This window comes from Talpa occidentalis, unplaced genomic scaffold (assembly GCF_014898055.3).
Source record: "Talpa occidentalis isolate TD23 unplaced genomic scaffold, MPIMG_talOcc4v2.1 talOcc4.13, whole genome shotgun sequence".
NCBI lineage: Eukaryota > Metazoa > Chordata > Mammalia > Eulipotyphla > Talpidae > Talpa > Talpa occidentalis.
The window spans coordinates 40,531,162-40,546,169 of NW_023601322.1; the positions used below are offsets into that span (position 1 = coordinate 40,531,162).

Consider the following 15,008-nt stretch of genomic DNA (forward strand, 5'->3'; position numbering starts at 1 on the left):
GAAACCTTTTGTACATATTTAAATTGCTGGTCCTATACTTGGCCTGAAATTCTCCCAAGACTTAGAATGTGCTTTTAGCAACAGCTCCAAGAAAAAGAAAAAGCTCCAAAAACTATCCCAGGAAGATTAGAATGAATGTTTCCCTCATGGGATATATGCCATGGTGACATTTCTCAATCCATTCCTGTGCCCCAGTAAAAACAAAAGCCCCCCCCCACCAAAAAAAAGGCCCCAAGGAAAAAAAGAAAAAAAATAAAAGTGCTTTTAAAAGCAATGTAGTTGAAACTCAAGGACTAAATCTCATAAGTTCTGGGGATGCCGGTAAGCATGGCTTTCTTCCATCCTTTACAAAAGTTACCAAATTTTATTTCCAAGGCTGTCATTACACTGTTTCAAAAGCTACTGGAAGATTCAGAAATTTTATTGTGAAAATAAGATATAAGAAAGGCTTTGTTCTAGGTACTCTGAGGAGATACAAGAGTTTTTTAAGTTGTTCTAGACTCAATGAGGCTATGAGAGGAGAAGACAGTGACCAGATTAAAAGTCAGCTTATTTGGTTTTTGGAAACTAAAACACCAAATCAGACTAGGCTTGAAGGTAGCAGAATGTATGAATATGCAAAGGTCAATAAGCTTTTTAATGGTGGTTTGGTCTTCCCTTTTTCATTTATTTACTTACTGTATTTTATTTATCATTGAAGAAAAACCACAGTAGCAACTTCTGTGTTGCCTTCAATAAGATCAAATAGTTCATCTTTAACATAACTACCATGCTTCAGAATTGAATTCAATACAATCATTATTACATTATTACTTATTACCCCCATTTATTTTTTTTTAAAGATTTATTTATTTGTACAAGCACTGGGTACAGGTCAGAAGCGCGGGAGGGTGAGAGAATTCACCAGAGTCAGAGCAGAGAGCAGAGCAAGCAGATTGATGAAGTACACTGCTGAGGGGAGCAGTGGGCGTGGCAGGAGAGGTCTGCGAGCCATGTGGGACCCTCACCAGGCGGCCGGGGAATGAACCGGCACTGCAGAGGCTGGGGGCAGCTTTGCAACCCAGCGCTCAACCACTGCACCACTGGGGAGGCCCTACCCTCATTTATTTTTAACTGCAAGCAATCTCTGGATCTCCTTTGGAGATCCAGTTGAAGAGGGTGTATCAGTTAGCTTTTGCTGTGTAACGAAATATCCCAGAACTTCGTGGCTAAAAGCAACAACCATCTACTCACAATTCTGTGGGTCAGCTGGGTGGTTCTGTGCTGGTCTTGGCTAAGTTCATTGGTGCATTTGTATTCAACAACAAGGAAGGTCTGTGCTTGAGGGCCCTCTGGAGGAATGACTCATCTCACTTCTGCCAGGTCTCTCATTCACCATCAGACTCCCCTCAGGGTTGTTCATTAGATGGCAGCGAGTTCCAAGAGTTTCCAAAAGCAAAAGCTGCAAGGCCTCTTACGACCCAAGATGAGAACAATGTTGTTTCTGCCAAACTCTAATCAAAGCTAATCATGTGGTCAAAGAGTAAGGATATAGACTCCCCCTCTTGATAGGAAGAACTATAAAATATTTTTACAATCTGCCACAGACAGTTTCAGAAACTACTGGTAGTTTCAAAGATCACTGAGGTAAATAAAAAATGGATTTGAAATTATGGTACAAGGCTGTGCTGAGTACTTACGTGGCAAAGCATCTAGTCATTGATACTACAGCATGGGGTCTAGTAGCTAACAGAGTTTGTGGGAGGCTGTGAAATACCTGGAATGTGCATGGGCTCTGGAGCCAGGCCTGGGTTCAATGTTAGAAGTACCACTTACTGATGACCCTCAACAATTAATTTTTTTATGGACAATTAATTTTTAATTTCCCCAATCAGTTTCTCACTACAGATAATTTATTTTTTTTAAGATTTTATTTATTTATTTATACAAGCGCTGGGTACAGTCAGAAGCGCGGGAGGGTGAGAGAATTCACCAGAGCCAGAGTGGGGAACAGAACAGGCAGACTGACGAAATACACTGCTGACCGGAGCAGCAGGCGTGGCAGGAGAGGTCTGAGTGCCATGTGGGACCCTCTCCTGCGGCCAGGGATCAAACCGGTACTGCAGAGGTTGTGGGCAGCTTCGCAGCCCAGCACTCAACCGCTGCGCCACCAGGGGAGGCCCACTACAGATAATTTAAATGAATTAGAACATATAAATTATTTGGTTCAATATATTAAAAAGGGGGGTCTTTAGAAAGGTTTGATTTTTCTTCCTTTCTGTTTCCTGACCAGAATAGAATATTTTTCCATGGGGGACCTCCCTGGTGGTGCAAGGGGTTAATATGCAGCACTATGAAGCAATCTTCAGCCACTGCAGCACAAGTTTGATCCCCGGCCAGGGAAGTGACCCATATGGTGCAGCAGACCTCTCCTAACTTGCCTGCTGCTCCCACCGAAAATACACTGCTGTACTTTTGGTGGATCTGCCTGTTCTGCTCCCCACTCTGTCTCTGGTGAATCCTCTTACCCCCCCATCTCTGGCCTGCACCCCAACTCTTGTATGCATAAATAAATAAATCTTTTATAAAAAAGAATTTTTTAATATAATTTAAAGCACAAGTACAAGCAAACCTACTTCTTGGGAAATAAAACATTTAATTTCGTTGTCGGAATACTTGACTGTTATTATAATGTCCTTATACAGAAGACTTTAATAGGCAGTATAACTACCCCTGTATTATGGGGATGTACTTACCTTTGGTTCCCAGCTACTATCTTGTGTAAAGGTTGAATGTTGAGGGAAAGTCATGACTTCTGTCATGTCTCCAGGAAATTATTGATGACTTACTTGTAAAATACAATTTAGACATTAGAGAGAATCTAACTCCTGGCATGTAGACAAAGCAATATAAAGGTTAACTGTTATTGCTGCTAAACAATTTTTCCCCTATACCTGAAAACTAAAAAAAAACATAAAACTTTTCTGCTAAGTTTCACCAATTAAAAATTAATAATGGATAGGATGGAAACTAAGCTAAAGATAACTCTGAGTGAAGAACTTACTAAGAAGTCAGAGATAAATAGAATTGAATAAGGAATATTTGACTGGCCTACAGTGTCCATCTTCACTGGCAGAGTATAGTATGTACTCTCTGGATAGACTTGTCCCTGAGAGGAGAATTGCTGAGCCAAACAGCCCTTCATTTGTCCAAGTTTTAGCAATCAGAGAAGCCCTCCACCTCTTAAAGAATGAATAAAGTGAGAAAGGCCAGGAGACCAGGAGTATGTTTAGACAAAAGTCCTAATAGAAATGAGAGGGCTGGAGAAAAGGTAGTTTCCCTCTAATAAGTTATACCCATGTGAATAAAAAAGTAGTTATCCTTTTCTTCAAGATTCTTTTTTTAAATTCTCTATTTGGTAACATAGCCTGGCAGATACTATTTTATCTGCCTGAAATGATATGTTTTCTTACTTCTTTTTCCTATTCTCTGAATTGATTTCTAGCACTATAATTAAAACCAAAGAAAAAAGTAGTAACTCTGAGACTGCCCAGCTCATCTTTTATTTGTACTTTTTAAAAAAAGATTTATTTTATTTATTTATGCATACAAGAACTGGGGTTTAGGCCAGGAGGTACCAGGGGTAAGAGGATTCACCAGAGACAGAATGGGGAGCAGAACAGGCAGGTTTACTGAAATACGCTGCTGAGAGGAGCAGCAGACGAGACAGAAGAGATCTGCTGTGCCATATGTTTCAGCTCCCTGGGCAGAAATCACTCATATGGCAGTAGCTGGTGATAACTTGATAGCACTGAGACTTTAACCCCTGTGCCACCAGGGAGACCCTTCATATACTATTTTATTCTACCCATAACTAATATTTTAAAAATGACCTACCCAGAATTATGCAATAATATGTTTATTGAAATCTAGGTCAGTCATTAAGTATTTTGGTACTATAAAGTACAGTATCAGAAACTGTATTCTCAAAGAGGATGTGGTCTGGTTGAAGTGACTAAGAGTATGCACTGGGAGGGAAGAAATGCATTAGAGAGAACCAGATTTGGCTACAAGTGAGAGAAAATTCAAAACAACAGTACTGAAACAAGTTACAACTCTCTCTCTCTCTCTCTCTTTCTCTCTCTCTCTCTCTCTCACCCCCTCCGGTAAAAATTCGAGAAAGTAGACCAGGACTTCCATGGTGCTCTATAGTGTCAGAAACTAACTTTGACTTATCCTGTTTCAATACACATGGTTACGCCAGCACCAGCAGTCATATCTGCCTTCTAATACCCAAGGAAGAGACTGCACCACCTTCCTTTAAGAATGCTTCCCAACCATTGTGTGCACCACCTTGCTTATATCACTTGGGTCTGATCTTTCTTAGCTACAAAGGAGACTTAAAAATGAAATCTTTATTTCAGGCAGCCAGGTACCTAATTGGAATTGGGATATTCTATTATTGACAATGAACAGGAAAATGGATATTGGGATAAAACTGGCAGCAGCTCAAACTGAGTGATCAGAATGCTACAAGTGCCAGAATTCTGGAATTTCAGAAAAAAACAAGAGTGACATTTTACAGAGGGAAGGAAGAAATGGGTCAGCAGTGTCAGAGGCAACGGAATGGGGAAGGAAAATGAAGACAGATAAAGCAATATTTGAGAAGATTCAGTAGAACAATGAGGAAGGAAGCCATATACCTGGGAATTCAGATGACCTTAGGAGATAAGAACAAGAAGGGATTTCATGTTAAGTTTGACAGAGGAGGAGAGAAGCTAAAAGGGATTTTTTAAGGCTGTAGGTTTATGTTTTCAAGACTGTAGGTTTATGTTTGAGGGATTTTTCAAAAGAGTGTAGGTTTATGTTTCAAGAAATGTCTTTCTGTATTTTGTTTACTACTTATAGAAATTACTGATTTTTTAATATGCTTTGACATGAGCAAGATCTTCTATTCTTCACTACAGAGTCTGCCTATTGGTAGTGAGGATGTCATTATTGTGTATGTTTTTTTAAAAAAGGTTTATTTATGGATACAAGAACTGGAGTGTAGGCCAGAGATGCAAGGGCTGAGAGGACTCACCAGAGACAGTAGGGAGCAGAACAGGTAGATCTACTGAAATACACTGCTGAGGGGAGCAGTGGGTGAAACAGAGAGGTCTGCTGTGCTATGTGGGTCACCTTCCTGACTGGGGATCAAACTTGTGCTGCAATGGCTGTGGATAGCTTCATAGTGCTGCGTCTTAACCCCTTGAGCCACCAGGGAAGCTCTCCATTGTGTATGTTTTTGAGAGAGATTTGATGTGGGGAATGATTTCATAGTGGTTCAAATTTGACCACTTTTAAATGTCCCTTTGCATTCTAGTTTGGAGTTTGGCCTATGCATTTTTGATGTAGGGGAAGTATCACCAGTGTATATTCAGCCTTAGGTAACATTTAGCTTTTCTTGCAACACTAGAAGTGCATTGAAGGGTCATCCACTTAATTCTTCCTGAGGGAGGAAGGAAGGAGAGGCTGAACTAAGGAACAGAGGCAGTTAAACAAAAGGGCAAGTTCTGACAACTCCCCAGCCTAAAAGCAGTATCTTATATAAGAAGTCATTTTAAGTTACCACCAGAATATTTTTATCTGAAAGTATTTTATCATTATTTTATTGTTAAAATAATTTGTTTTTGAAAAAAGTTTGAGAATGAGTCAGTTAACTGATTATTCATGAGACAAGCTAGAAGAAATGATACATACTGGAAAGCACTAAACAAAGAGTTTAGCTTATTTAATGGTATTTTTGGGAAAAGTTAAGGTGATACTGACAAATGGTCCCATTCTCTTGGGAACTAAATATTAGATATTCCACTATAAAATGATAGCTCAATTAACTAACTTTCAGAGTGAAAGCTCTTTTTATCAGTGCTAGCTTGCATTTATCTATTTTTTAAATTTTTTAAAAAAGATTTATTTATACAAGCACTGGGTACAGTCGGAAGTGTGGGAGGGTGAGAGAATTCACCAGTGCCAGAGTGGGGATCAGAACAGGCAGACCGACGAAGTACACTGCTGAGGGGAGCAGTGGGCACGGCAGGAGAGTTCTGTGCACCATTTGGGACCCTCGCTGGTGGCCGGGGATCTAACCAGCGCTGCAGAGGCTGCGGGCAGCTTCGCAGCCCAGAGCTCAACAGCTGGGCCACCGGAGGAGGCCCTAACTTGCATTTAAAGGGCATTCTGTTCAGATCAACTGTCTTCTTTGGAAAAAGACTTTAATGTTACAAGTTTAAATAACATGGATGGACATAGTGAGATCGTTAAGTGGATTTCTGAATCAGATCTGCCAGGGCTCAGCTCTCAGCTCTGTCTCACAGTACCTGTGTTCTCAATGATACATGATTTAATCACTCAGTACCTTGGTTTTCTCAACAATGAAGATATCTATACCTCATAGAATTGACATATATGTATATGAAGAATTTGACTAGTACTGGCTTTTGAAAAGTATTTTATGTTGTAATGCAATGTTACAACAAAAAAGAAGATATAAATATTTTTAAAAAAGAAAGAAAGAAAAAGGAACCAGGTCCTTAAATAATGTTGCTTTATTCGAAGTTGGGAGGGATTTTTTTTTTCTGTCATCAGCATGATAGGGAAGCAACAAAACAAAATGGCATTATTCAAGGAGCTGCTATACTTTACAAAGGCAACAAATTTTGACTGCTCAAGGTTTTTAGTCATTGGCAGGTTATAGGTTTTTTTTTTTTTTTTTTTTTCCCTGAAATACACTGCTGAGGGGAGCAAGAGGTGAGACAGAAGAGGTCTGCTGCGCCATGTGGGTCACCTCCCTGGCCAGGGATTGAACTCGTGGCTGTGAAGAGTTTCATGGTGCTGTGTCCTAACCCCTTGCACCATGAGGGAGGCCCCCAGATAATAGATTTTAATGGAAGCAGTTTAACATCAGAGCTCACATTTATCAACATTTGTTCAGTTATGTATTAAGTATAGTTGGCAATATAAATAAATATGTAGGCATATTGATTCACAAGTATTTTGCATTTAAAAATATAAGTTAGGGAACGTAAAAGAGTGAAGCATGCCATTGTCTGGCTTAATTAGGGAAAACCTTGCTCTTTTAGTCTGGTCGGAAGGAATGGGTGCTTACTGCCTAGACCCTCAGTGAGAAATCATCCCAGGAGGATCCAGAGATAGCAATGTGCCTCATAAGTCAGTGGGTGATACAGGGAGTAAGAAGGAAATGCCTTCCTACGGTGGAGAGATTGAGGGATTTATATCCAAGACTTGTCTCTGACTCAGTTTTGGATACCAAAGTTTCCAGTAGTGACACTAGAATAGTGCACAACACTATTGATGTAAAACTATTAAATAGCATTTCCCATAGATTAATTCAACTAGGTCCTTTGTTGACAGAATCTATAGAAATACAAGAGAGACCCAGCTAGAATTCAATGAGTAAGATAAAATATGAGAACATCAGAAAGCAACTGAGTAAATGTTAGGTAAATGAGAAAGCTAGTGGGAAAAAATATAAAATAAAATATGAAATCAGTATGAGAACTCTTCATGCTCATTGTATAATGACTTTCAGCTTCATCACATTTAGAATAACTGACTCTTTTTTTTCCCCCTCATAGCTACAGGTTTTGAGGTACGCCTAACAAATAACATGCATTATATAAATTTTAATTTCTTACTTTTTTTTAATTCATAAGGCCACTTAGAGCTTATGATCAGCAAGAGAGAACCAGAATTGCTATTTTGGTTTAATTTCATCAAATTTAACTTTGTTGAATGGCTGCCACATGATAGGCTCCATACTAGGTGCTATACATTGGTTACCTTATTTAATATGCACCAAATTCTAAATATATATTATTATCCCCATTTTACCACCCCCAATCAGAACTCCAGTATTAGTAATTTCACCAAAATTAGACAACATGTGACAAGTTAAAATTTCAACTGTGGGCCTCCCTGGTAGTGCAGGCAGTTGAGCGCAGTGCTGTGAAGCTGTCGCAGCCTCTGCAGTGCCAGTTCTAGCCCCACTGGCCACGGAGATACCCACATGGTGGGGCAGACCTCTCCTGTCTCGCCCACCGCTCCCCTGAGCAGTGTATTTTGGTTGGTCTGTCTATTCTGTTCCCCGCTCTGTCTCAGGTGAATCCTCTCACCCTCCCGCACATCTGGCCTGTATCCTGGTTCTTGAAGAAAAATAAAAAAAGAAATCTTTAAAAAAATTTCAACTGTACAGGCTTGTGGTAGATAAATGTGTGATTTCTATTAGGTCTGTTGAGATGTTGACTATTCTTAAAAACTCTGTTGCTTTTTTTTTTTTTTTTTTTTCAGATTTATTTATTTATGCATACAAGAACTGGGGTGTAATCCAGAGGTGAGGGGCTGGGGGAGGGGTGAGAGGATTCACCAGAGAGCGTAGGGAGCAAAACAGGCAGATCTACTGAAGTACATTGCTGAGAGGAGCAGCTGGGTGAGGCAGGAGAGGTCCCCAACAACGTGGGTTGTTCCTGGCCAGCTGGGGATGGAACTCATGCTGCAGTGGCTGGAGATAGCTTGATAGCACTGTCTTTAACCCCTGTGCCACCAGGGAGGCCCACTATTGTTTTTTTATATCCTGTGATGTCTCATACTTTTAGCTTGCGAACAAATCCCATGATTGTTGTTTATTGGGATAATGTATACCTTTAATAGCATAAGATTCAAATTCAATGACTTTTATTTCAGATATTGTATTTCTATGTTCTAGAATTTTGATTTTTTTATAGGTTTTACTCATCTACTTAGATTTTCCATTTTGTTATTCATGACAAGCTTATTTTCCTTTATGTTTCTGAGTGTAGCTCTGAGTAGATGCTTTATTTTTTTTTTTTTTTTTAAAGATTTATTTATTTGTTTATACAAGCACTGGGCACAGTCAGAAGCGCGGGAGGGTGAGAGAATTCACCAGAGCCAGAGCGGGGAGCAGAGCAGGCAGAAGGACCGAAGTACACTGCTGAGGGGAGCAGCGGGCGGCAGGAGAGGTCTGCGCGCCATGTGGGACCCTCCTCTGGTGGCCGGGGAGCAGCCGGGGATCGAACCGGAGCCGCAGAGGCCGCGGGCAGCTTCGCAACCCAGCGCTCAACCGCTGCGCCACCAGGGAGGCCCTAAGTAGATGCTTTAAATTCTCATCGATTAACTTTAATATCCAGATTACCTCAGGGTCAACTACGTTCTTTTCTTTTGAGTATGAGTCATGTTTTCCTGTTTCTTAATTGTCTAGAAACTTTGAATTATGTACTAGACAGTGTGAATGGTCCATTGTAGACTCTCTGGATTCTGTTGTATTTTTTCCAAAGAATGTTCATTGACTTGTTTGTTTTATCAGGCAGAGAACTCATACTCCTCTCTGGTAGACAGCAACTGAAATAACTATTCATTTTTAATCCTTAATTGAACTACTTAGAGTTCTGATTCACACATGTATAAAGGGACAGCTAGAGCTTTGCACCAGAATTTAGGGCACTTCCTTTGTCTCTTTTCCAAGGTTTTCTTCCTCCTTTTGTAATTGTTATAGTTGCCCCAAACTCCATTTCCTGGTTTTTCAAATCCACAAAACTGCGAATTTCGATCTGATTTTTGTCCAGCTAGATAAAAAAAACTTATCTAGGGTTAATTTTTTTATTCCAAGTGTCAACTCACATTCAGTTTCTGCCTGCTTTTGGTTGTTTTCTGTTGCCTTTATAATGTCAAAGGTTTATAAATCTTAGTCAACAGAAGAATTGATTCAATAGGACCTATTTTGACATTTCTGGGAATAGTACCTCTTCTTTTCTTAATCTGGCATGTAAGAACTCTTTGCCTATCTTAGTCCTAACCTATTTTTCCATTCTTATCTTCTATATAACCATATTTCAACTAAGGTAATGTATCTCTCATCCCTTAGAAAATTTTGTATATTCCTTGGGCCTCCCCGGTGGCGCAGCAGTTGAGCGCTGGGTTGCGAAGCTGCCTGCAACCTCTGCAGCGCGGGTTCGATCCCCGGCTGCTCCCCAGCCACCGGCGGAAGGTCCCGCATGGCGCGCAGACCTCTCCTGCCGCCAGCTGCTCCCCTCAGCAGTGTACTTCGGTCCTTCTGCCTGCTCTGCTCCCTGCTCTGGCTCTGGTGAATTCTCTCACCCTCCTGCGCTTCTGACTGTACCCAGTGCTTATATAAATAAATGTTTAAAAAATAAAATAAATAAACGGGCCTTCTTTTGAAAAAAAAAAAAAAAAGAAAGAAAATTTTGTATATTCCTACCATATCTTTGCTTACATTGCTTCCTTTCTTCCACAATATATGCCATAGTTTCTTTCTGCTGAAATCCTTCCCTTTTCTAAGTGCCAATTTAAGAACTATCTGCCTTTTCCACAAATCCTTTCCTAATCAACTTTGCCCATCCTTACCTCTTAAGGCTTTTTTTAAAAAAAATTATTTATTTATGCATACAAGAACTGGGGTACAGGCCAAAGGTGTGTGTGTTGGGGGGGGGGGAACAGAACGGGCAGACTGACTGAAATACACTGCTGAAGGGAGCAGTGGGTGAGTCAGGAGAGGTCTGCTGTGCCATGTGGGTAGTTCCCTGCCTGGGGATTGAACTCATGCTGCAGTGGCTGTGGATGGCTTCATAGGTTGAGTCTTAACACCTTGCACCACCAGGGAGGCCCTTAGGCTCTTTGAGCTATACCACTAATGGACAGTGAATTATATGCTGCCTTGTTATAGTCACAGAACTGAAAATATGGCACATTTCTTTTCAGTCTAACTAGACTGTACTCACCTTGAGGACACGAACCTTATATTGTTATTTCATTTTTTTCTACAAGCTGAACTCAGTCTTTGATTCTGTATATATTCTGTTTAATAAATTTTTGAAAGACTGAGTCACTCCAAGATTAGTATTCATGTAGCATTCTAGAACATGATCTGGTACTGAATAAACACTAGTATATGCTATCTGTTGTTCCTTTTTTTTTTTTTATTATTTTTTTTTTTTTTATAGAGGCATGTTTTATTTATTTATTTGTTTGTTTGTTTGTTTTGTTTATACATGCACTGAGTACAGTCAGAAGCGCGGGAGGGTGAGAGAATTCACCAGAGCCAGAGCAGGGAGCAGAGCAGGCAGAAGGACCGAAGCACACTGCTGAGGGGAGCAGCGGGCGGCAGGAGAGGTCTGCGCACCATGTGGGACCCTCCTCCAGTGGCCGGGGAGCAGCCGGGGATCGAACCGGCGCCGCAGAGGCCGCGGGCAGCTTCGCAACCCAGCGCTCAACCGCTGCGCCACCGGGGAGGCCCTGTTGTTCCTTTTTTAATCTGAAATCAGTGTAATGATCTCTGCATCTTCCTCTCACTCTACCCTTTGTTGATAATTATTTCTATTCTTAGACTCAAAGACTTATGGAATCTTAGAGCTGGAAAGTATTTGAGGTCATCTGATAAAATTCCTTTATTCTGGTTGATCTCTGGGCTTGATCAGATTCAAGACTGTTTAGTCCTTTCACTGTAACAGGAGTTCTCAACCAAGGGAGCCCCCACTGCAAAGAATTATTTAAAACATCCATAGTGCTAAATTTTGAGATCCTGTGCAGAGAAAAGTTGTCTGCCTTTTATTTAACTTTCATTAGAGGAGACTTGCCTGCTTTTTTGGTGTTTAGTTGTCACAGAAAGTTCTTAATGCCAGATTTATTCTTCATTTTATATTTTCTTCACTTTATATTTTCCATTTTGAGCATAAAATTTAGATAGTTAAAATAGGCAGGAAAGGTACATTTTGCCAAAGAAATTTCCTCATATAGATACCCTTTACAATTGCAAATATATATAAAGATAATTTGAGGGAGCAGTTAGAGGCTTGTAGAGGCTGATTGAATGTCTTAGAAATCATAGTTGTTTTACAACCAGCTCTTTTAGCTTCATATGTAAAGCTGTATCTCTGGGTGAGTGTCAGGATAGAAAATGGGTAAAATGAAAGAAGAAGCTGATTGCTTGTTACCAGCTAGAGTGGTGAGAGGGATAAAAGGCAGCCCTCATTTTGCCTTCCTCTGTAGCTGCTTTGCTCCCTCATTCTTCTTTATTTCTCTACCCCAATCCAAGGCTAGAAATGTACAATGATGACTGCTATTGAATGAGCATTGTTGGGAACACAGGCCTATGGAGAGGTCAGTACAATTCCTCCTCTAGTAAGAGATGCCAGAGTTGTGATCCACTTTTCAAAGTTGCCTGAAGGAAAGTATAAAAATCCCAGTCTGCAGTTTGGAAGAAAATCCCAGCTGTATTGGCTGCTTTTTCATGAGTCTGCAGATCATCCTTTTCTTTCCCTTTATAAATCCTGTTCTCTTCTCTCTGTGGCAGTCACATGAAGATGTCTTGCCTCAGACACTGTTTTTATCCTCATTTAATATTTGCACTTTATTTTTTATTTTATTTTAATTTTTAAATTTTTAAAAGAGATTTATATATTGGTGCATACAAGAACCGGGGCACAGGCTAGAGGCGCGGGGGCTGAGAGGATTCACCAGAGGCAGAGTGGGGAACAGAACAGGCAGATTGACTGAAATACACTGCTGAGGGGAGCAGCGGGCAAGACAGGAGAGGTCTGTTGCGCCATGTGGGTAGCTCCCTGGCTGGGGATGGAACTCATGCTGCAGTGGCTACAGATAGCTTCATAGTGCTGATACTTAACCCCTTGCATCACCAGGGAGGCCCCAATATTTGCACTTTAAAATGCTTCTTTGCTGAATGGAAACTTCAAGGTTCAAGGTAACAGGTAACTTTAACTGTAGTTCAGTGTGTAACTTAGGTGTAAATACAAGTTAATACAAGGCAAGCTTCAGTTCTATTTATGTGTAGTTTGTCTTACCATTCTTTTTACCAAGAAAAGATTAAGGATTACTGACCCTGACTTTTCCACATGTTTGATAGTATATTTAAAGCCTTTCTTTGACTAGTCAATAAAATATATTCCTAGCTTTTTCTCAAATCAGATTTCTAAGATTCTAAACATTTCTCTTCTTTCAATTGGGCCTATTAAAATTTTCCATATGACTTTTCAGATGCCCAAGAGAATTCCTTTGCAGAAACATATCTTTAATACCACATTGAAATCTAACTGCCCTGACTTGTGCATCTTTTGGAAGGCAATCAATTCATTGCTGCTTAGAACCTATACAGTGATCAGAGGCACCCTAAAAGTAGAAAATTAGAAGTTTAAATGATGTAGATGGACTGGATAAGTGAAATAGACAAAAAGAAAATGAATCTTAATTGACTTGACTATGGCTTCACTAAATTAAATAGACACCATGTAGATGCAGTTAGGAATTTTGTTTGAAGATGTTAAAAAAAAAATACATATCTGGGGATATGGTTGATTAAAAGTTAAATGACAGTTAAATATCTTACTTGAGCAATGACTTTTTAAGCATGGCACTACAGCTACTATTTTTATTAATATCTAACTTTCAGTGTACATTTATTATGAACCAACAGTACGCTACACTCTTTACATGACCGTTAACCCAGGAGAAAAAAACAGCATTATAGCAAACAAAGGTAGTCTTTCTGAACACGAAGCAGTAGCCTAGCGGGGACCCATTTTACCAGCTCAGGTGTCAGGCTCCTTGCAGTTCTACCTGTGATGTTTTCACCTGGAAGAAAGTTCTGGTGTCCATATTTGCTGAACCTTGCACATGGAATAAGAGATTTTTCTTAGGATAGGAATAGATACTTGTTAATGTTACAAATAGAATGGGTAAATAATTTTTTTTAATTTGAGGCAAAACATTTACATTTGACTTTTGACTTACATTTAGCATTATTTTAATAACATTTACTAGAGGTCTATACATATGCATAAAAAGAGGTGATAAAAAGTCTGCCCTTTTGGTAGGAAAAATGAACATCATTTCAATATATAATTTTCTAATTTGAACCCACATGTTTGGATACCTGGATTGGACCTTAGTGCATTTAGATAAAACTGTCAAACATTCTCATGTCTGTGAAAGTTTTTTAATAATAACTTAATGCTCTAAAACAGTGACTTTAATATTCTATTGTATGCAAGAATTATATTAAAAATAACAAAAATTACTTTCCTCTTTTTTCAGATGTGTAGTTTTTAACAACAGAGGAGTGGCAGGGGAGAATCTCTTGGTAAGTAAATTTAAATTAATGACAACTTATTTTTAAAAAATCATATGCAGTTTCATAATGAAAAGCATATTAATATTTATTTAAAATAACTTATTATGTAAATAATACAAATTTATTGTGAAAAATATAGACAAGCTAAACAGGAGAAATTTGCAAGATCCGTAATTACAGAAGCAGGGAAATATCCTTAATTTACATTTATCCACACCTTAAATATAAACAAAATATATGTAATGTGTTTCTAGTATTATAAGAATTAAGGTTCTATTTTGTAACTTTTGTATTTGTTATATTTTAATATCAATACATGTTTATCTATATTATTTTAATGTAAAATACATTTCTTTAAAAAGTATACATTTCTTTAAAAGGTATGAAACAAACCACACAATCTTGCTTTTTTTCATTTAAGAAATTTATTTTTGTCATGAAGCCATGTATTTGTGTATTATATGCCTATAGTCAACCAGAGTTTACATAAAGGGAATTTTATATAAATCCTTTTGTTTAAATCAGTTTTATTTCCCTCTAACCTCTGGAGTTTTTGCTAGGATAGGCGTTCTTCTCCCTATTAGAATATCATCTCTATTTGCTGTTAAACCTGTGAGTTGGAATGAGAACTATTCACTCACTGAAACTTTCTTGAAACTTTTCAGCTGTTTGTTCCTCACTACTTCAATAGATCAGAGGTAACTCTATTAGAAGTGAAAGAAACTTTTTGAGGGTGTCACTGATAGAGAAAGATGTTAAGACTCTAAATAATCAAGTCATGCTGAAAATAAAAATTTACAATCATGTCATTAATATCAGAGCTTTATGATTATTTGGAAGGGAGAGGAAC

At 38.9% G+C, this 15,008-nt stretch overlaps 1 protein-coding gene across 1 annotated transcript in view; it reads left to right on the top strand.

The window, feature by feature from the left end:
• Window positions 1–15,008, top strand: part of ABHD3 (abhydrolase domain containing 3, phospholipase) — a 46,739-nt gene that overhangs the window by 4,136 nt on the left and 27,595 nt on the right. Inside the window, exon 4 of the mRNA XM_037509727.1 lies at window positions 14,122–14,167. Within this exon, the coding sequence (XP_037365624.1) occupies window positions 14,122–14,167 (46 nt within the window). The remainder of the gene's footprint in view (window positions 1–14,121; window positions 14,168–15,008) is intronic.